At 54.7% G+C, this 20,533-nt stretch overlaps 3 protein-coding genes and 1 long non-coding RNA gene across 7 annotated transcripts; 2 read left to right on the plus strand and 2 right to left on the minus strand.

The window, feature by feature from the left end:
* Positions 1-384: 384 nt before the first annotated feature.
* Positions 385-6,253, plus strand: EFNA1 (ephrin A1). Its single transcript, XM_041763984.1, has 5 exons — positions 385-592; positions 3,614-3,909; positions 5,011-5,076; positions 5,214-5,264; positions 5,425-6,253. The coding sequence occupies exons 1-5, from the start codon at positions 501-503 to the stop codon at positions 5,535-5,537; spliced, it is 618 nt and encodes a 205-aa protein (XP_041619918.1). The 5' UTR covers positions 385-500; the 3' UTR covers positions 5,538-6,253.
* On the minus strand, positions 6,246-8,433 carry LOC121495916. Its single transcript, XR_005989068.1, has 2 exons — positions 7,481-8,433; positions 6,246-7,264 (listed from the first exon to the last, which is right to left on the minus strand). It is a non-coding gene; the product is annotated as an uncharacterized LOC121495916 (long non-coding RNA).
* On the plus strand, positions 7,090-9,405 carry SLC50A1 (solute carrier family 50 member 1). Of its 4 annotated transcripts, none has more exons than XM_041763947.1 (6): positions 7,090-7,230; positions 7,506-7,583; positions 7,698-7,821; positions 8,428-8,589; positions 8,821-8,940; positions 9,018-9,405. In XM_041763947.1, the coding sequence occupies exons 1-6, from the start codon at positions 7,151-7,153 to the stop codon at positions 9,117-9,119; spliced, it is 666 nt and encodes a 221-aa protein (XP_041619881.1). In that variant the 5' UTR covers positions 7,090-7,150; the 3' UTR covers positions 9,120-9,405. The 4 variants fall into 4 exon arrangements, with proteins under 4 accessions (XP_041619881.1, XP_041619898.1, XP_041619890.1 ...); XM_041763964.1 differs by having other exon boundaries at positions 9,047-9,405; XM_041763956.1 differs by having other exon boundaries at positions 8,428-8,560.
* Positions 9,406-9,751: 346 nt separating this feature from the next.
* DPM3 (dolichyl-phosphate mannosyltransferase subunit 3, regulatory) lies at positions 9,752-10,376 on the minus strand. Its single transcript, XM_041763995.1, has 2 exons — positions 10,277-10,376; positions 9,752-10,103 (listed from the first exon to the last, which is right to left on the minus strand). The coding sequence occupies exon 2, from the start codon at positions 10,096-10,098 to the stop codon at positions 9,820-9,822; it is 279 nt and encodes a 92-aa protein (XP_041619929.1). The 5' UTR covers positions 10,099-10,103; positions 10,277-10,376; the 3' UTR covers positions 9,752-9,819.
* Between the last annotated feature and the right edge of the window lie 10,157 nt (positions 10,377-20,533).

Genomic DNA, 20,533 nt, shown 5'->3' on the forward strand with positions numbered 1-20,533 from the left:
GGGGCTGGGGAAAGGTGTGGGCCGGGTAGAGGACCTTGCACCCCGCGCAAGCCGCGCGCGGAGCGGCACGACAGGTTCCCGCACCGAGCGTTCGAAGATCTGCACGTGCAGCTGGCTCCCTTGTCCCGCACGCCCCCGAGCCAGGGGCCGCAGAGCCAGCGCCCCGCACGGGCCCAAAGGGCCGCGCGCAGAGCGACGGGCAAGCCAACTCGCCGCGCAGGGCACCTCTGTCACCGCAGACGCTCCCGTCCGGCTCCTCCTCTCCCTCCTCCCCCCTCCTCTCCCTCCCAGCCCCCAAGCGCCGGGGCCGCCGCGCTCCTGGCTGGGCGGTTCTGGGGGCGGGGCCGGGGGCGGGCCGGGCGGCGCCGGCCCCAAAGGCGAAGTCGCCGGGAGGAGGGGCCAGAGCCGTGCGCGGTGCTGCCTGCGCCGCCGAGACAGCCCGCGGGAACCCGACCCCGAGAAGCCCTTCGTCCTCGCCCGGCCCGGCCAGGCTCTGCGCTATGGAGTTCCTCTGGGCCCCGCTCTTGGGTCTGTGCTGCAGTCTGGCCGCTGCTGACCGCCACACCGTCTTCTGGAACAGTTCAAACCCCAAGTAAGCCCTGAGTCTCCTGCGCGCAGCCCGGGCGCCCGGTTGGCACTGCCCACGCCCCGGCCCCCTGCCTGGGTAACTGTGCTGGCCAGCCCCTGTCCCGAGTCTTGTGGCAGTGACCAGAGGCGGGAGGGATTCCTAAGGCTTTTTCCCCCTTTTATCCCCATAACTGGGAGTACTCCGCCCCTGGGTAGGAACCTGCCCGGGACTACTTGCACAGGGTTATTTCTGCCGCTCCTTCCCATCCCTCTGTTACCCTGAAGTGCGGGACTCTTGCTGAACACTTCAGGGCTCTTGTTCTAGGTCCTTCTACCACAAAACTCTCTGTGCCTCTTCTTGTGGGTCACCTGGACTTCTGCCCACACAGACAGGTACCCTAATGTGACATCAGGAGTAAGCAGAATGCTCATATTGTAACCCTGGAAGGACCCCTCAGAAGGAACCTGGCCCTTCCGGCTTTAAGCCTATGCATTCTGTGTTTGAGATGACCCTGGAAAGCTCCTCTCCACACACAAGAGATCTTTTGAGGTGGCAGGAGGGAGGTACGTGGTTTTGAGATGGGGGGGCACACCTGGGAAAAGTTCAGAAAGAGTGGAAAGGATTAAAAGGGCCACAGAGGGCTCTGGGCAGGAAGGAGTTAACGTCTCCTGGGCAGGTTTAGGGCTGGGAGGCAAATGGTCCTGGGAGGAAGAAGCCCATTGGACCCTTTGTTCTTGCCCTTGAGTTTTCAGAAGTTAAGGGAACAATATTTGTGGGAAAACGGGAGAAGGATGTGTAGGGGGTGGTAGGGCGGGGCAGGGAGAGAAGGGCTGGGCAGTGGGGTCAGGAAAAACACTTCACTCCGCTTGGCCACCCTCAGCCCAGAACGCCTGACCCCCCTCCCCTTGAGGAATTCCTTGAACCAGCTTCCTCTGACCCAGTGGCTACACGGCCCGGCCCGGTGAGGGTCTGTGGGCTGGGGCTGGGAGAGAGGGAGCAGCCAGCTGCTAACCCCGGAGGGCAGTGCCCTCTTGCCCCCTGGCCACGGGGGCAGCCCGGGCAGCACCCCCTCCCTCCTTGCTTCCCGCTCCAACCTCGTAGTGGGAGAGAGCGAAGTCCTGTTATTGCCCATGCCAGGTGCTGGGGGGGGGGGGGGCAGGAAACCGTGAGGAGGGAGGGGGGGAGCCCTTTCCGTTCCCAAGCTCCCAGATTTCCTCTCTTTCAGGAAGGAGCCTCTTCCTTGCTCCCCCTCCCCGCCTTCCCTGACGCCGCCGCTGCCCCCTTTTCCCAGACGGAGGGCCAGAGTCAAAGGAGCGCTAAGTGGAACAGATTGTCCTGGGGGCGGGGGCAGGTCAGTGGGTGCCCCCACCCAGCACAAATTCTGCCTTGTCCATCTGGCTGCACGTGCGCACCCCCCTCCCCCCACCCAGAACGGGAGAGAAGCCGGCCAGAGGGCAGTGTACAGGCGGCCAGGCCGGGCCAGCTTGCAGGCTCCGAAGAGGCGGTGATGAGCTGGGTAGGGGTGAGGCCGGCCAGGGTGACTCAGGCCGAGGGCCCCGGCGCGGATCTCCAGCCGGGGGCGGGGGGCTGCCGGGAGGTGGGCGCTGGCCTCCACGCCCCGCCCCATCCCCGCAGCCCGCGCAGACCTGCCCGAGCCCCAGGCCTGAGGACAGTGCCCGGGGCAAGTCCTGGCCCCGGGGGCCCCGGGACCCCTCCACAGTGGACCGAGCTCTCCGGAGCGCCGGGGCGGGCGGCAGAGGTGGGTGAGGAATGAGTCAGTGCCCGTCACGGGAACCGGGGAAAGACGCCAGGCCCAGAGCTGAAATACCTGTTCTGAAATGGCTTCTATGTTTATCTCTCCAGAGAGGAATTTTAAAAGCCTCTCCCTCGGTCGCGCGCTCCTCCTCCCTACTCCCCCGCCCGGTGGGGGAGGGGGAGGGGTGGCTTGCCGCGCGCTGGCACGCGGCCCCGGAGCCGGGCCGCTGGGGGCCGGAGGTGCCCACCCTGGAGGCCTCCCGTCCGAACTCCTGCCCTCCCCCCGCCCGTGCCCTTGCTGGTGCTCCGGTTGGCAGCAGGTTGGCAGCCGACCCTGCAGAGTCTCGCGGGCGGAGCTGGGGGAATTCAGAGTAGCAGGGCAGCCGAGCAGCGGGGAGGGAGGCACCTCCCCCGCCGGGACCCCGCCGCGCCCGGCTGGAGCCAGGTGTCCGGGCCGCCGGGCTGGAGCCCTAGGGGCCCCGGGGACAGGGCTGGGAGAGAGCCGGCTGCCCGGGGCGGCGGGGCTGAGAGGCAGCCTCCCAGAGAAGCCGGGCGGTGCTGGAGCTCCGCGCTTGGAGGGGAAAGTGTGGCTTGGGAGGCGAAGGGGCTGGGAGTTTTGGGGTGCTTTGAGAGGCGGACACAGGTGTGAGCTACAACTGCGGAAGCTTGGGGGGAGGGGAGGATTTGCTGTAAGTGGGCCGATAGTGTCTGTAGGCCTGGTGTGCTGGGGGCGGGAGTGAAGCTGACCGGTGGACTGCGCTCGGGGTCTCCCCGGCGAGGCCAAGAGGAGTGAGGAGGCCAAGAGGAGTGAGGGACCGGGAGCCGCTGGTGTGCTGGGGGCTGAGCGCAGAGAGAAGGGTTTCCTCAACCCTGATGGGAGGGTCTCAGCCCCAGGGCTAACAGCATTTAAGGGAACACCTGTGAGAACAGATTTGGGGAGATACTTCCTGTAGAAGAGCAGGATGAGTGAGCTACGACAGTCATTTGCCCTTCCTTGGGTAAATATCTGGGAAGTGCTTTGGTACCTGAAGGATCCTAAAGCGGATGCTATGTAGAGGATGAACAAGAGGTAGTGATGGTAGGAAGCATGTTTGATGATGGTGTAAAGATATTGAAGAGGTCAAGAGCAGTAAACATTGGGAGTTGGGCTTCCAACTTTCCAATTTTTCCAAGAAAAATCTTTGTAGGGTTCCCATGTGAAATATGAGGGGCCAACTAAACATTTGGTGGCTCACAGCCCTGGCCTGGCTTCCAAATGACCACTTGCTTTCTCCTGCTCTTCATGCACAGGTTCCGGAATGAGGACTACACGGTACATGTGCGGCTGAATGACTACCTGGACATCATCTGTCCACATTACGAGGATGATGCTGTGGCGGATACTGCCATGGAGCGGTACACCCTATACCTGGTGGAGCATGAGCAGTACCAGCTGTGCCAACCCCAATCCAAGGACCAAGTCCGCTGGCAATGCAACCAGCCCAGTGCCAGGCATGGCCCGGAGAAGCTATCTGAGAAATTCCAGCGCTTCACGCCCTTCACCCTGGGCAAGGAGTTCAAAGAGGGACACAGCTACTACTATATCTGTGAGTCCTCAGGGCATGCACACAGGCCATAGAGGGACACGGCCAGTATGATGCCTGCGCTCAGAGCTGCACACAGCCCCTTCCAATCCTGAATTATTTTCATTCATTCACATTACAGGCATGGAGTCAGCTGCTGCTGCGTACTGGGGACTCTGCTTGGCAGAACAGGCACAGAGATAAACAAACATGATAGAGTCCCTATCCCCTAGGAAGCTGGAAAGCGACATACAGAGGAGACTGACCATTAGAACAGTTGTGATATGAAGATGTGGACCAAGGGGCCTTGGGAAAATGACTTGGGTACCTGCCAGGCTCAGGAGGCTCAGAGAAGCATTCCTGGGGAATATGGCCCAAGAGCTTAGGACAAGCAGAAGGGTTGGCCAGGCACAAGGAGACATGTGCAAAGGGGAGCATGGTATCTTCAGGGAACTCCATATGGATTCAAACTATGGCAGGAGTGACGCTGGAAGTGGGGAGAGGTAGACTGAGCAGATCATGGGGGCCTAGAAAGTGCTAAGGAGTTAGGACTTTGTCCCAAGGGCACTGGGGAGGCACTGGTGGCTTCATGAGTTGGAAAATCAGCTTGTCAGTGGAGTCTAGGCAGGGGGAGCAGAGTAGGAAGGCCCCAACCTACTTCAAGCTGTGAGGAGGAAAGGATGGACTGTAGCAAGAGGACATGGTCTGTGTGTGTTTCTTAGTGCTATCTCCAAAGCCAAGGGTCATGGCAAAGAATGGAAGGTTGAGCATGAGGCAGAGAGCCGGCCAACAGGGACGCCTGGGTGGCTCAGCAGTAGAGCTTCTGTCTGCCTTTGGCTCAGGGTTGTGATCCCAGAGTCCTGGGATCGAGTCCTGTGTCAGGCTTCCTGCATGGAGCCTGCTTCTCCCTCTGCCTGTGTCTCTGCCTCTCTGTATCTCTCATGAGTAAATAAGTAAAATATTTAAAAAAATAAAAAGAAAGCAGGCCATCAACAAGGAAGGTGAGGATCACAGATGAGTGGGAAGAGAGTGCCTCAAATGAACAAGGCCTGAAAAAGGAGAGCAGAAGGTGTCTGCCACCTGTATTTTCTTCCTCCCTTGACACTCTGCGGGTTTATCTTACAGCCAAACCCATTGACCATCAGGAAGACCGGTGCTTGAAGTTGAAGGTGACAGTCAGTGGCAAAATCAGTGAGTGTCAGAGTCTTGTGGGCCTCCCTCCTCCATCTCGCTGCTGGGCCTGTGCAAGTGATTTCGGGTGGCAGGGAGGTCCCGCCTATCTGCCTCCCCAGTACTGTACCTGATTTGCTACCACTCTTGCCTTTCAGCTCACAGTCCTCAGGCCCATGCCAATCCACAAGAGAAGAGACTTCTGGCAGGTAGGTAGCCTGAGCAAATTGGGCCTGAAGTCTGCTTAAAGAGGTTGGGTACAGAAGGTGGCTTCTGCACAAGCAGGGGCTGGGGAAACCTCATAGAGCTGAGGGCCAGTGCCAGCAGTAGGGCCACTCACCTTGGGGGCTTTGCCCTCTCATCTTGCAGATGACCCAGAGATACAGGTTCTACATAGCATCGGTCACAGTGCTGCCCCCCGCCTCTTCCCCCTCGCCTGGGTGGTGCTGCTCCTGCCATTCCTGCTGCTGCAGACCCCATGAAGGCAGAGGCCACATCTAGCCTATGGATTGGAATGGGGCTGAGGAGCCCTGGCAGAGGCATCCTCACCTGTCCTGGGAACCATTCCCACCACATGCACAAGCTGCCATTCAGCAGCCTCAAAATGGGTCAGTATTAAGGGTTTCAACCCAAAGGAGGTCAACGAGCCTGGCAGTGCCAACCCTGCCTCCACCCTGAGGGACGGACAAAGAAGTGGAGACCGTCCTTTCCCTACCATTCCTGCCCTTAAGCCAAAGAAACAAGCTGTGCAGACCTGGCCTCTTAAGACCAACACTGTGGGAATCAAGCTGGAAGGGGCCTGGGGTCATGCAGATGGACACTGAGTTTGGCAAAGATGCCCCTCCAAAGAGAGGCAGGATGCCCAGATGAACTGACTGAAGGAAAAGCATGAGACGGTTTCATGCTTGGGAGGCAGAGACAGGAGAGGCAGCATGCTTGGGCTGATCCAGCATCTCTCCCAAGGCTTCTAGAAGTCTTTGGAGCTGCCATGGAGAGGTTTGTAACCAGGCACTGCATCCTGTCCCATCTGGGGACTGCACTCCCCAGAGCTGTGCCAGCAGGGGGGCTGTGCCACCCTGTGCCTAGAGTGTAGCTGTCAGGGCAGGGCCCACGTGTACAGGATCTGTATATAAACTTGATGTGTGTCTGTGATTTCTACAACTGGAGTTTTTTTATATAAAATAAATAAATAAAGCCATGTGTTTCTTTATTTGGACCTGTTTCTCTGCCCTCACCCCACCTCCACCCTCATTTATGACCACTGAGTCCTTGCCATGTGCTAGGCTCTGGAGGACACCAGGTAACAACTGGGTTTAAATTTTGTTCCTTCCCTCTGAAAAGAATACATGCCCCTCCCCAGCGCCAAAGGGCAGGGTGTTTCCTCCTCTGTGCGCCAGGCAGCAGTCTTGGGGGCTCTAGGCTGCAGCCCACCCTAGAAGCCCTTCCTGTGAAACCTCTACCCCCACACCCCTCCCGCACTGGGCTCCTGCTGTTGGAGGGGTCCGGGGAACAGCAGCTGAGGCGTGACCTGCTCCCACAGCCCCAGCCACCGGGGCAGTGGGCTGCGGCAGGGGAAGTTCCCAGCAGCCTAGTCGGGCAGACTAGGGGTCAGAGGCTGGCGCTCCAGCAGACTGGCCAAGGCACACAGCAGTATGGCTGAAAGCCCCGGCAAGAGGCTTCAGACCGGGGAGCCTCAAAGCCTGGGCCGGGGAGCCGTGGTCCGGGGCTCCTGGCCGCGAAGGTTCAGCAAGCTTTGCTTTGTGGGCGGCCACGTCGGTCACGAGCAAGAGACTGGAGGCTGGGGTCCGAGTGAGCCAGGGGGTAAGCAGAGCGTTGAGGGGCGGCGGGGACCCGGCAGGTCCGCGGAGCCGGGACGAGGTACCAGCCGGAACCCGGAAGGAAACATCCGACCCGGGCTTCTGCGCGCGTGAGGACCTGCAGGGGCGGGGCATGGTTCCGGCTGGACGTCCGTGTGGGCGGGGCTGCGGGCCCATTTCCGGCGGACGGCGGCGCGCGGGGGCGGAGCTCCGCCGGGGCGGGCTCCGGGTCAGCTAGTTGACGCCGGCGGGCAGCTCGGGATCCGACCCCGGGGGAGATGGAGCCGGGCGGCGTGGCTGACTCACTCCTTTCCGGGGCTTGCGTGCTCTTCACCCTCGCCATGTACTCCACCGGCCTGTGAGAGTGCGGCTGGGCTAGGCGGGGGCAGGCGCTGGAAGTCAGGAAGGGAGAGGGGACATGGACGTGGGCGCAGCCCCAGGCTGCGTCCGAAACCTGGGTCAAAGTGGATTCGGGTCGAGGGAGCCGGGGCACCTGAGGGAGAGGCCAGAGACGGGGCGGGGCCGAGACCTTCAATTGTCCGGGGACGACCACAGGTGTCAGGGATCTCGACTCCCCAGCAGCCCGCTTCTCTCTTCCCATCTCTCACCTCTACTTTCGGGGGTCCATTACAGCTCGGACCTCAGGCACATGCGGATGACCCGGAGCGTGGACAATGTCCAGTTCCTGCCCTTTCTCACTACGGACATCAAGTGAGACGGGCGTCTGCGGCGGGAGAAGTTGAGGGAGGTGGGGATTGGGGGGAGGAGGAACCCCGGGTCCCCCTCCCATCCCCGTCCCGAATGACCGTCTTGTCCACTCTGCAGCAACCTGAGTTGGCTGAGTTACGGGGCCTTGAAGGGTGACGGGATCCTGATCTTCGTGAACGCCACGGGTGCTGTGCTTCAGACCCTGTATATCTTGGTGTATGTGCACTACTGCCCTCGGAAGGTAGCGGCCCTCCCTGGGACCCACCTCTGTGCTGCACACCCTGCCTTGCTGGCAGAGTAAACACTGCTTCCTAGAAGATGACAGGCTGGCACTGCCACCCTTTCCTGGAAGGCCCCTCCAGTCTGCGGTCTTGCAGTCGTCCTTCCTCCGTGAAGCCAGCCTCTGGAACTCACGCATTGAGCAGTCCCCCACCCCCACCCCCCTATCTCTGGCAAGCTGGTAGTTCTGCTCAGCCCCATGGTGCCTTGTTGCCCAACAAGCTGAGGGGAGCGGGCTTTTGTCTCTGAGAGTTCCTTCAGAGTCAGGACTGGCAAAAGAGTTGATTAGCTCTGCTTCCCCAATCACACCAGCATTTATTAGGTTCCTACTGTGTATACCAAGTTCACACCAATACTAGCCTTCTCTTCTAGAAACCTCCAGTGCTGTGAGGGGATCAGACGGGTTTGTTACTGGTGGGGAGGAGGCTGCAGCAAGAGCTATACTGGAGGCTTAGTGAAGGTTACCTCCCCCACTGGAGCAGGAGAGGGCAGGATGAACTAATTCCAGCAGGACCATCAGAGAGGACTCCTGGGACACCTAAAAGAAAGGTTCCTCTCTCCCCTGCAGCGGCCGGTGCTCCTTCAGACTGCAACCCTGGTGGGGGTCCTTCTCCTAGGTTTTGGCTACTTTTGGCTCCTGGTGCCCAACCTGGAGACCCAGCTTCAGCAGCTGGGCCTTTTCTGCAGTGGCTTCACCATCAGTATGTACCTCTCACCACTGGCTGACTTGGTGAGTGGGGGCTGTGCAGGGAAGTGGGGGAGATAAGAAGGGTCAGGGTCCCATAGCCAGAGACTGTAGCCTACGTTCCAAAGGAAGGAAGATCCTGGAAGACAGGCAGTAGAAGTAGGTAACTGGGAGACAAGAGGGAGAGGATGTTTGATCTTTTTTCTGAGGAAATTCTCAGACAAATGAGAGCTTTATGATGTGTCTGGGACAGCGGTCTTTCATCCTTTTACCTAGGCCAAGATCATTCAGATGAAATCAACCCAGCGTCTCTCATTCCCACTCACCATTGCCACCCTCCTCACCTCTGCCTCCTGGACCCTCTATGGGTTTCAGCTGGGCGATCCCTACATCATGGTAAGCTGAGCAGAAGGATGGGCAATAGGTGTGAAAGGTGGAAAATCCTCTCCTCATAGCAGCCCTTGTGACTTCAGGTGCCCAACCTACCTGGGATCCTCACCAGCCTTGTTCGCCTCTGGCTTTTCTGGAAGTACTCGCAGGGGCCAGACAGGAACTATCAGCTCCTGCAAACCTGAGACAGTTCACCTGACCACTGCTCATCTTCATGCCAACCTGCTACCAAAGAGAGCTCTGTGTCTCAGCAGTCTGCTGACCAGCTCCATGAGTGCAGTGGGTTGTGGGAAAGAAAAACTAACAACTAACACTGAGACTCGAGGGACCAAAGAAAGTGTTTTGCTTGGAAGATTGGCTGAGACTTGGGAAATGAATCACTTATTTTTTATAGATTATATTTTTTAATTGTGGAGGTTGGGGTGAAATCTTCAGAGTGTGCCTTAAAATAAATTGTTGCCTACCTCTGCCCATCAAAGCTCAATCTCTTTTTGGTGATTCTCAACCTGCCTGGTTTGGTGAAGGGCAGAGGTCCACGATCCCACCCACAGCTTGGCCTGCTAGGTTGGCTCCTAAGAGGTATCTGAAGGAACCACGAACTCGGTGGAGGCCTTAGAACAGAGCCTGGGTGTTGGGAAGAAGAGAAGCTGAGAAGTACTTCCAGACACGGTTAACAGGACCAAGAAAGGGAAATGACACTTCTATCAGAGATCTTAAGAAGGGGTCTTTGCCTCCTTTGGAGCAAAGAGGAGGAGGGACCCACAGCTGGTACACGGAACCCCCAAGTCCCCGCTGTCTATGCTCCAACTAAACAATGTTAGAAAATAAACTTCTCTTTAATGGGCCGCGGGAGGAAAGGCTGTCGGGTAAGAATGGGCTGGGGTGTCAGAAGCGCATCCCCCTGCGGGCTAAGTCGGCGCGGGCCTCCTGGATCTGGCTCTGCAGCTCGCGGGCGGCGTCCTCACAGTCGTGAAAAGTGGCCACGCGGTAGCCCACCGTGCCCAGGGCATAGCAGCCGGCGGACACTAGCAAGTAGGCCGGGAGTGGCCACAGTACCTCCCGGCATGGCGAGGGCAGCTCCAGGCCCAGGGCCCCCGTGGTCAGGGCCGCCCAGGTGGAGCCCAGGAGCGCCAGTCCCCAAAGCCACTGCGCTAACTTCGTCATGAGCACTGCGGGGAGAGGAAGCAGAGCTCGCGGTCCCGTCCGTCCCGCGGCCCCCTCCACCTGTCCCCGTCACCCATCCTCCGAATCGCCTGCCCGCGGGGCCGCTCCGCCGCGGTTCTCGCCCAGGTCGCCCCGGACCCCACCCTACCCCCGCTATCGGCCCTCAAGCCGCACTCACCTTCGCCCGCGTCTCCCTAGCCCGGCGCGGCTCCTACGTCAGCATCCGGAAGGCCTCTCGGCTCGCGCAGCCTTCTGTGAGTTGTAGTTCTCGCGGCGGCGCCTCTCGCTAGGCCTCGGCGCGGCATTCTGGGAGTTGTAGTCCTTTCGGCGCTCTGCCTCTGCCTGGCCTTTTGGAAGTTGTAGTCCTCGCGGTGGTCCTCTGGGAATTGGGGGCCTCTGACGGCCGCCTGAGTCCCCAGGGGCTTCGGTGCCGCTTCTGTCCCTCAGGACCCCGCTCCACGGTGGCTGACGTCCTTCTGAGAACACTGTCAAACTTTGCAAGAAGATGGGAATGTCACTAGTTCTCCCTAAATTTGACTCACGTATTCCTCGGGAGCTGTTCCATCCGAGGTAGCAGGTTTTCTTTAATACTTAGACGCAGGAGTTCACTGCCCTGGCGCCCTGAGGAACAGGGGCCCTAGCAGGAGGTCTTGGAGGAAAGAAAAGTGTGGAGCCCGAGAATTACCTGATGGGTTCGAGCTATTGAGAGGTTTAGGGACGAATTCATGGCAGGTACATAGGAAACTACGTAAAAGAGAAGGCCGGGGGCACAGGTGCAGGCAGGTGAGGCTTACAGGCCTCAGGGGACAGGTGCAGGTGGGGCGTACACGCCGCGGAGTCTTGACAGGTTCAAGCCAAGCACAGGTGTAAGGGCAGACATCAGCAAGCCTGGGCTGAGAAGGGGACTGGGGTCCACTTTGTAACCACAACATTAGGATAATTAATTTTAGGGAATTATGTAATAGATAACTACATAATTAAGATACAGGTAGAGTGCTGTGTCCAGATGCCCCCTTTTGAAGCTTTGCAGGGAGGTTGGAATTTGAGGCTGCCTCTCTGTGTGGACATGATGCACCTGGTTCAGACCTCTAGGCCACAGTGGGACGTCCCATTCTCACCCATTGGTTTCAAATCGCAAAGTCAGTACCTACAGGATATTAGAGAGTGAAGTTTCTCAGTCTCATGTCCTTGATGTTAATTAACAAAAGCAATTTTTACAGATTCACAGAGTCTTAGTAGGGACATGACATAACTCAGCTCTGAAGACTATTTTCACAGCCTTAGTAATGTAAGCACTGAGTATGGAGTTAAGTAAACATTATGATGTACTTGAATGCATGGGGGGGGGGGACATGAGGAGGGTCATGAATTGAAAGAACCATATCCTCATCTTCTAATTGAAGAAAAGAAAAAAAATAAAAATAAAAATAAAATGGAAGAAAAGAAACAATAGGACTATGTTACTAAGAAATACGAGGTGTCCCAAAGAAAGCCAAGAAGCCCAGGAGTGCCATCTAGAGCAGCACGTATGGAGGTAGGAGAACTAGAACAGGGGACTGGTATTTTTCATTAAGTGCCTTATAAAACTAATTGGCTTTTTAAAATATGCAAATTCCTTTGTTAAGGTAAAAATTAAGACAAAATAAAAACATTTTTATTTTTTTAAGATTTTATTTATTTATTCATGAGAGACACAGAGAGAGAGGCAGAGGGAGAAGGAGGCTCCATGTAGGGAGCCCAATGTGGGACTCCATCCCAGGACTCCAGGACCACACCCTGGGCTGAAGGCAGGCGCTAATCCCCTGAGCTACCCAGGCATCCCTAAAGACATTTTTAGAAATTTGCTATATGAGGGGCACCTGGGTGGCTCACTTGGTTGAGCAGCCAACTTTTTTTTTTAAGATTTTATTTATTTATTCACAAGAGACACGGAGACATAGGCAGAGGGAGGAGAAGCAGGCTCCACGCAGAGAGCCCGATGTGGGACTCAATCCCAAGATTCTGGGATCACGCCCCGAGACAAAGGCAGATGCTCAACCACTGAGCCACCCAGGCGTCCTGAGCATCAAACTCGATCTTAGCTCAGGTCTTGATTTCAGGATCATGAGTTGAAGCCCCACATTGGCATGGAGACTAATTTTTTTAAATTTGCTATATAAACTTCAAAGCCCCACTCCACTCACTTCCCCATTCTGTCTAAAACCCTATTGGTTGCTCATGCAAGACCTCACTGGTCAGTGACTTCCAGCACAGTTCAGGGGTTCAGTATCAACTTTGTAGATCCAGAAATTCTATTTGTTCACCCAAAGAAGACCAGGCCCTGAAAGATTGCCACTCCCCAGAACAGTTTTGAGGGAAGAACATGAGAAGGGGCTTGCCCTACAACACATAATATAATAAATCATATATTTATTTTTACTTTCCCTACAGCTCATAATATAATAAATTATGTATTTATTATATCTTATGTGCCCCATAATATATAATAAATTATGTATTTATTGTTATTATTATATATCTTATGTGTCCTACAACACATAAGATAATAAATTATAACATAATAATAATCAGCCCTTCATTGAAGGGCTGTGATGTGTCGTGCCCTAAACATTGTCATGTTTAATTTTCACAGCATGCTGCAGTAGGTACTTTTATATTGCCATGTATAAATGAGGAAGCTACAACAGATGGTAAATGGTAAGTAACTTGCCCAAGGTCCTGCAGATAGTGAGCAGCAGAGCTGTGCCATCCAACTTGAAGCTCAGTGCTTAATGATTTCACCCTCCCCATCCTGGTACTTGGTCCTGAACGGGGCAGGGAGGGATCATCATGGCAGTTGACATTCACTGATTCAATGAGCACTTTCTGTGCATTATCTCATTCAATCTTCCACAGCCACCATACGACGCAGGTACTATTGTCTCCACTTCACGAATGAGAGCACTGGCAAACCTCACAAACTGTGACTTCTGAGCTTGCAAACGCTGCCATTCCAGTATAGCACTTCTCTCCCTAGATCAATGAAACAGAATAAAAACTAAGGAAATAGATTAAAATTATACCAATTTTGGGATGCCTGGGTGGCTCAGCAGTTGAACGTCTGCCTTTGGCTCTGGATGTGATCCCGGGGTTGGGGGATCGGGTCCCACATCGGGCTCCCTGCATGGAGCCTGCTTCTCCCTCTGCCTGTGTCTCTGTCTCTCTGTCTCTCCTGAAAAAATGAATTTAAAAAATCTTTAAAAAAACATACCGGGGACACCTGGATGACTCAGCAGCTGAGCGTCTGCCTTTGGCCTGGGGCGTGATCCTGGAGACCCAGGATCGAGTCCCACATCAGGCTCCCTGCATGAAGCCTGCTTCTCCCTCTGCCTATGTCTCGCCTGCCTCTCTCTCTGTGTCTCTCATAAATAAATAAATAAATAAATAAATAAATAAATAAATAAAAAAAAAAATAAATAAAATATTTAGAAAAAAAAAAATACCGGGACACCTGAGTGGCTCAACAGTTAAAGTGCCTGCCTTCAGCCCAGGGTGTGATCCTGGAGTCCCAGAATAAGTCCAGCATCAGGCTTGCTGCACGGAGCCTGCTTCTTCCTCTGCCTGTTTCTCTGCCTCCCTCTCTCTCTGTTTGTGTGTGTCTCTCATGAATGAATAAATAAAATATTTTTTAAAAAATAAAACAAAAATAAAAAAATACCAATTTACCATATGATAGAGATGGCAACTCAAGCAAATAAGAGAAGATGGATGATTTAAAAAGCATTTGCAGGGACTCCTGGGTGGCTCAGTGGTTGAGCATCTGCCTTCAGCTCAGGGCATGATCCTGAAGTCTGGGGATGAAGTCCCGCCTTGGGCTTCCTGCATGGAGCCTGCTTCTCCCCCTGCCTGTGTCTCTGCCTTTCTCTCCTGTGTCTCTCATGAATAAACAAATAAAATCTTAAAAACACACACACACGCACACACACACACACAAAACCCCCCACAAAACCGCAGAAAACTTAATGTGAAAAGTGAGACCGTAAATATGCCATAAGAAAATGTGGGTACATATTTCTCTATGTTCCACTCAAACTTCATGTTCTCCAAAGTTGCAGGGATGGCCACCATCTTGCTTCTCTGAGCTCCCAGACTATCTTAATAGGTAGCACTAACCATGATGATCTGCAGTGTTTTTATTTCCCTGCGTGGCCTGCCCAGGGACATTGTAGCTCCAGGACCAAGGACAGTGTGGCAAATCAGCAGGGCTTCCCTAAATGCAAAATGAGGGATAGAGGGAAGGACAGGTTAATCTCTGATGTTCTCCAGGGAGACCGACCCAGCTCTCCTGGTCCCATGAAATAGAACTACTCCAGAGACTCTCATCTGCTGGACACAGCATCCTCAACCTTGGATAGGGCTGGGCAAAAGCCAGTAGGTTCATATGATCCAACCCCTTTCTCTTCTGTCTTTGTGCAGGCCATCACTCTCCTGCTGCCACAGGACATGCTACACATGATTACAGCAGAGCATGAGAGGCAGTACAGCTTGGGGGTTAAAAGTTTGGGGTTTTAGGGACGCCTGGGTGGCTCAGCAGTTGAGCGTCTGCCTTCAGCTCAGGGTGTGATCCTGGTCCAGGGATCGAGTCCCACATTGGGCTCTCTGTGTAGAGCCTGATTCTCCCTATGTCTATGTCTCTGCCTCTCTCTGTGTCTCTCATGAATAAATCAATAAAATCTTTTTTAAAAAAAGTTTGGGATTTTAGGGGCACCTGGGTGGCTCAGTCGGTTAAGCATCTGACTCTTGATCTCAGTTCAGATCCTGATCTCAGGGTCATAAATTCAAGCCCCAAGCTGGGTGTGGAGACTATTAAAAAAAAGTTTGGGGGGGTCCCTGGGTGGCTCAGCAGTTTAGCACCTGCCTTCAGCCCAGGATGTGATCCTGGAGACTTGGGATCGAGTCCCACGTCGGGCTCCCTGCATGGAGCCTGCTTCTCCCTCTGCCTGTGTCTCTGCCTCCCTCTCTCTCTCTCTGTCTCTGTCTCTCATGAATAAATAAATAAAATCTTTTTTTAAAAATTGGGGGAGGGGTCCCTGGGTGGCGCAGCGGTTTGGTGCCTGCCTTTGGCCCAGGGCGTGATCCTGGAGACCCGGGATCGAATCCCACATCGGGCTCCCGGTGCATGGAGCCTGCTTCTCCCTCTGCCTGTGTCTCTGCCTCTCTCTCTCTCTCTCTCTCTCTCTCTCTCTCTCTCTCTGTGACTATCATAAATAAAAATAAAAAAAAAAAGAACTTTAAAAAAAATAAAAATAAAAATAAAAATTGGGGGATTTTAGAGCCTTGTTATCCCGAGGTTGGGTCCCTGCTCTTACTATTCCTTAGCTGTATGATCTTGGGCAAATAACATAACCTTCCTGAGCCTCAATTTCCCCATCTAAATACTGGAGCCAGTCATTGGTCCTCCCCCCAGGTTGCCATAGAGACGGAAGGAGAGAATGTAGGTATGATGCTTACAACAATGTGCAGCCCGTGGTAAGCATGCACTGGGCGTTGGTCCCTCTAGTTACGAATAGTTATCATCACCTTCCCAGCCTACCTAGCATCTTCTGGGATAAATTACTTCTATGGGTGGCTCTGCTCCTGTTTGGAGGTGGGGGGATTTCAGCTTTTGCAAGCTTTGGTGTCAGAGAAAGAAAATCCAGACCTGGGTGGCCTCATTCAACAGGGCATTGAAGACAGGTGGATGGGCAAAACCAGACATGGCATGGATGAGGGCTTGGCTTCTGGGGCCAGGCTCCACAGATGCCCTGAAGCCTCCCTGATGCTGGAACGAGGCATGAAAGCTGTTCAGGTAGGGGAGGGGGGGGATGCAGGGCCCTGGGACCCTCCACAAAGGTGCAGATGCAAGAGAGTTCTCAGGGAGTAATTAACATCCATGGCTGACTCTGGGACAGATGAGCCGATGGCTTTGGGGGTGGGGAGAGTAGCTAAAGAGGAGGCTGGAAAAGCAGGCCAGGGCCAGGCAACTAGAGGGCCCTTAAGAGTATCTGTGTGGGGTGGGTGGCACCTGGGTGGCTCAGTCGTTGAGCATCTGCCTTTGGCTCAGGTCATGATCCTGGGGTCCTGGGATCGAGTCCTGCTTTGGGCTCCCTGCAGGGGAACCTGCTTCTCCCTCTGCCTGTCTCTGCTTCTCTGTGTCTCTCATGAATAAATAAAAATAAAATCTTAAAAAAAAGAGTATCTGTGTGTGTTGTAGGTTGTTGGCTCCTGAGGTCAGTGGTGACGCTGGGTGTGCCTGTGTCTGCTGTCAGGCACCCACCTAAGCTTTCCGGGTGCCCACGGGTACCAAGGTGATTACTGGGTCCTTGGGGAAGGTCCTAGTTAGTCAGGTTGTGTTGCCTCCATCCCTGTCCTAAGGGGCCCCCACCATCCGCAGAGGCAACAGGACAGACACACATATAATTAACAACAACACACCCAATATCACCTGCAGGGTGAGGGGACAGGGTAGATCGGAGACGGCGCTTCTGCTCTGAGGAGGGGCTGGGTGCAGCAGGATTTCCCAGAGAAGATGGTCAGCTGGAGAAGGTGCTAGCCTGAGGGAGGAGGCCCCAGGCCTTGGGGCTGGCAGCAGACGGAAGTCCTTGGTTGATTCTGGGGATTCAACAATTTGGAACTGAAGCAGAGAGGATGGTGAAGAGCTCAAAACATGACAATGGAAAACAAAAAACAAAAAAAAAACGTGACAATGGTGTGTCACTGCAAGAAGTTTGAGCATATTTAACAAATGTGTATCAAGTACCTCTCAAGTCGTATTCCGGTGAACAAACCAGACAAATTCCCTGCTTTCAATGAAGCATTCAGTGAAAACAGATAAATTTCCTGCTTCAGTGAAGTAAGTGGTGGGAGACAGACAAGAAACAAATAAATATTTAATGAATCAAGTAATGAGCAGCCCTGGGAAGAGAATGAGAGCCAGGGAAGGGGCAGGAGGGTGACAGAGGGCACTGTGTCACACAGCGTGGTCAGGAAGGTCACTCTTAGAGAGGCGGCTGCATGGAAACCTGAATGCCAGTGGAGGCCAGTGTCCAGACCTCAAGGAGCTGTGGAGGCTGTGGAGGCTGCAGAGGCTGCAGAGGCCAGGCTGGGAGGTGGGAAGGAGGTGGGACCAGAGCCTGTGTGGGAACCGCATCAGCTCAGCAACGTTGTGGCACCAGTGGGTCTGAAGTTCAGCTGCAGCCCTGCCTTCGCTTATCAAATTGGTTTTGTTTTTGTGGGTTTTTTTTTTAATTTTTTTTTAATTTTATTTATTTATGATAGGCACACAGTGAGAGAGAGAGAAGTAGAGACACAGGCAGAGGGAGAAGCAGGCTCCATGCAGCGGGAGCCCGACGTGGGATTCGATCCCGGGTCTCCAGGATCGCGCCCTGGGCCAAAGGCAGGCGCCAAACCGTTGCGCCACCCAGGGATCCCTTTTTTTAATTTTTAAATAATCTCTACACCCAGGAACGCCTAGGTAGCTCGGTGGTTAAGCGTCTAGTTCTTTTTTTATTTTTTTATTTTATTTTATTTTATTTTATTTTATTTTATTTTATTATTTATTTATTTATTTTAGTGTCTAGTTCTCAGAGAAGAGCTACTCACAGGCCTGGGGTCTGAGCAGCCAGGGCCTCAAACACACCCCAAGTGCAGCCATCCCCCCACTGCCTCTGACAGAACCAAGAGAGGGAACACACCACACAAGTGACCCCATCTACTATCACAGAATTTCCAAATTATACAGAAGTAGAGAGACTTGTACAATGAAGCTGGGATGCCCATTATCACAGGACTTTGTATTATGAAATAGGGCCATGAAGGAAAATTTTCTAAAAATCTTGTTAATGATCTTGTTACTAGCATGATTATAATATATTGCAATTTTGTGTTAAAAAGTGTTCATGTGGGCAGCCCAGGTGGCTCAGTGGTTTAGTGCCACCTTCAGCCCAGAGTGTGATCCCGGGGACCCGGGATCGAGTCCCACGTCGGGCTCCCTGGATGAAGCCTGCTTCTCCCTCTGCCTGTATCTCTGTCTCTGTGTGTGTGTGTGTCTCTCATGCATAAATAAATAAAATCTTAAAAAAAAAAAAAAGCGTTCATTTGTTAAAAGTAGAACTAAAAACATGTTTCCATTTTTCTTTCTTTTTTTTTTTAATATCTTATTTACTTATTCATGAGAGACACAGAGAGAGGCAGAGACAGAAGTAGGCTCTATGCAGGGAGCCTGATACAGGACTCGATTCTGGGACTCTGGGATCTTGCCCTGAGCAGAAGGCAGACACTCAACCGCTGAGCCACCCAGGTGTCCCGTCCATTTTTCTTTATCTTGAGGCACATCTGGGGCACAGACAGACACAAGGGATCTGAGTCCCAGGCATGGTGGTCGAGCACTGAGGGCCCAGCTCCAGGAGAGTGAGTTGGAGAGGAGGACGCCCGCCCAAGCCTTCCCAAGCCCTCCCAAGCCCTTGGTGGCAAGGCCAGGAGAGGGACAGCTGGCTCTGGGGCCTCCCCACCAGGCTTTTGCCCATCATTCCAGGTGAGGCACTCCACATCACTCCAGGTGAGGCACTCCCCATCACTCTGGGGCCTGCAGCGGCTTCCCTGTCTGTCTCCCTAGGAACCCGAGCAAACAGTATTTCCAGCACAACCTCTGAGGGGCCAGCTCACTCTCAGCCCAAGCCTGGGGGCAGGAGGTAGGGTGTGGGGAGCTTCCCCTCTGCTGGGAGAGAGGCAAATAAAGCTACCTGAAACAGAGCAATCAGGTGCCATCAACTGTGCCTGCACAGGGGTTCTACCCATTGTTTGCTTAGGAGGCGGCTCTGTGACTGACCCTAAGTCCAGAAGGAGTCCAGCTCGAGGCCTCTGAGGGGCAGGGCCTTGGGCTTCCTATTCTTTTAAAGTTCCCACAGCGCCCACGGCCTTTTCTGCTCACAAAGAACTTCAATGCTGGCTTTTGACTGAACCTTTCCCCTTTGTGTCTCTCGGCATCTCTGTCTCTACCAGTCTTTGGCTCTCTAGTTTCCCAACATCCTTCCTGAGCCCCTGGGGAGCAGTGCTGGGGGGCCAGGGCAGTGGGAACCTAACCATGTCCTGTTCTCACCGAGGACAATAAGGACCGGAAAAGGCTGGAGCCAAGGCCTGGCGCAGACTCGCTCACTCCCTGCCCGTCCTGGGCGCCCCCCACCCTTGTTACACCCTGTGGTGTCCCTTCCCTCTGGTGCCAGCCTGGGAGGAGTCTAGCCTGGGGTTAGGGAGCTCTCTCACCTCACCTTCCCACTGCCCTCCTCTCCAATGGCCTCACCTCTGGCTCCACAGCCTGTGCTTCCCAGAGCCAGGAGCTGCTGGAGCGCCCTCCCCTGCCTCCCACACATCCAAGGCCCCCTCCCCCTGTATTATTGACTCCTGTTTCCGGAGCTGGTGGCGGTGCTGACGGGTGGGAGGGTGTCAGGGCCACGTGTGAGAGAGCAGGAGGAAACATCTGGCTTCCCTCTGTCCCCCAGGGGCTCACTGCCTCTCTCCCCGAGGCCTCCAGCCGCTGGCGTGAAGTGGAGTCCAGGAGTACAGGGGCCAAGAGGTTAGCACCTTTGCCCTCCCCATCTTCAGGCCCTCAGAAGCCATGACGGCCTCACGCCCCCTCACTTAATGATGGTTATTAGTGGGTAGGATACCCCTGCCAGAGTTAATTGGTAGGTTAAGTCAGGCAGCCTGCAACTAGGTACCCCAGAGATAGGCTGGGTGGAGAGCTGAGGTTGGCACCAATCTGTCTTGTAAATGCACCTGTTCCCTGAAGAAGGGGTCATTATCCCTGAGCCACTCACTGTCCCTGGTGCCTACACAGTGGGTGACAGCAGGTGCTCAGATCATTGGGTATGGCCCTGGCACCTGCTCTCCGACTCCTCCCCACCCTTCCTAGCCTGGCCCCACCCAAACTCTCCTCTTGGAAGCCAGGGTGTCCTCAGGTGGCCAGAACCCCAGGTGCCTGTGCTCCCTTAGGCTGGGACCTGGCCCTCTGCCCACAGCTCTCACCTCAGTTGGGAAGTTAGGGTTTTACAGAGGGAGCCCTAAAGCCAAATAGCCTCCCCTTAGATCCAGGGCCCATTTTGGACAACCTGTTATCCTCCCCCAGAGGGTCCCCCATCTCACAACACCCTATCACTAGGTAGAGCTTAGACCTCCATCTCCAGGGGATGAGGGGGGGCAGGGGGCCCGGACAGACCTCTGGTGTCCCTTTAACTCTGTCTCCACTCCCAGTAACATTTGATTCAGACTTCAGCCCTCAGAGGCAAGTCCTTCAGGGCTTAGCCAGGTTGAGCCCCAGTCTCCACTCTCCCTAGCCTTCAGAGCCAGCTTGACTGCAGTGGTGCAGGTATGCAGGAGATGCGAGCTCGTGGCGCCCTCTGCAGGCATCCTGGGCACACTG

The sequence above is a fragment of the Vulpes lagopus genome, chromosome 1 (genome assembly GCF_018345385.1).
Source record: "Vulpes lagopus strain Blue_001 chromosome 1, ASM1834538v1, whole genome shotgun sequence".
In the NCBI taxonomy this organism is placed as follows: domain Eukaryota; kingdom Metazoa; phylum Chordata; class Mammalia; order Carnivora; family Canidae; genus Vulpes; species Vulpes lagopus.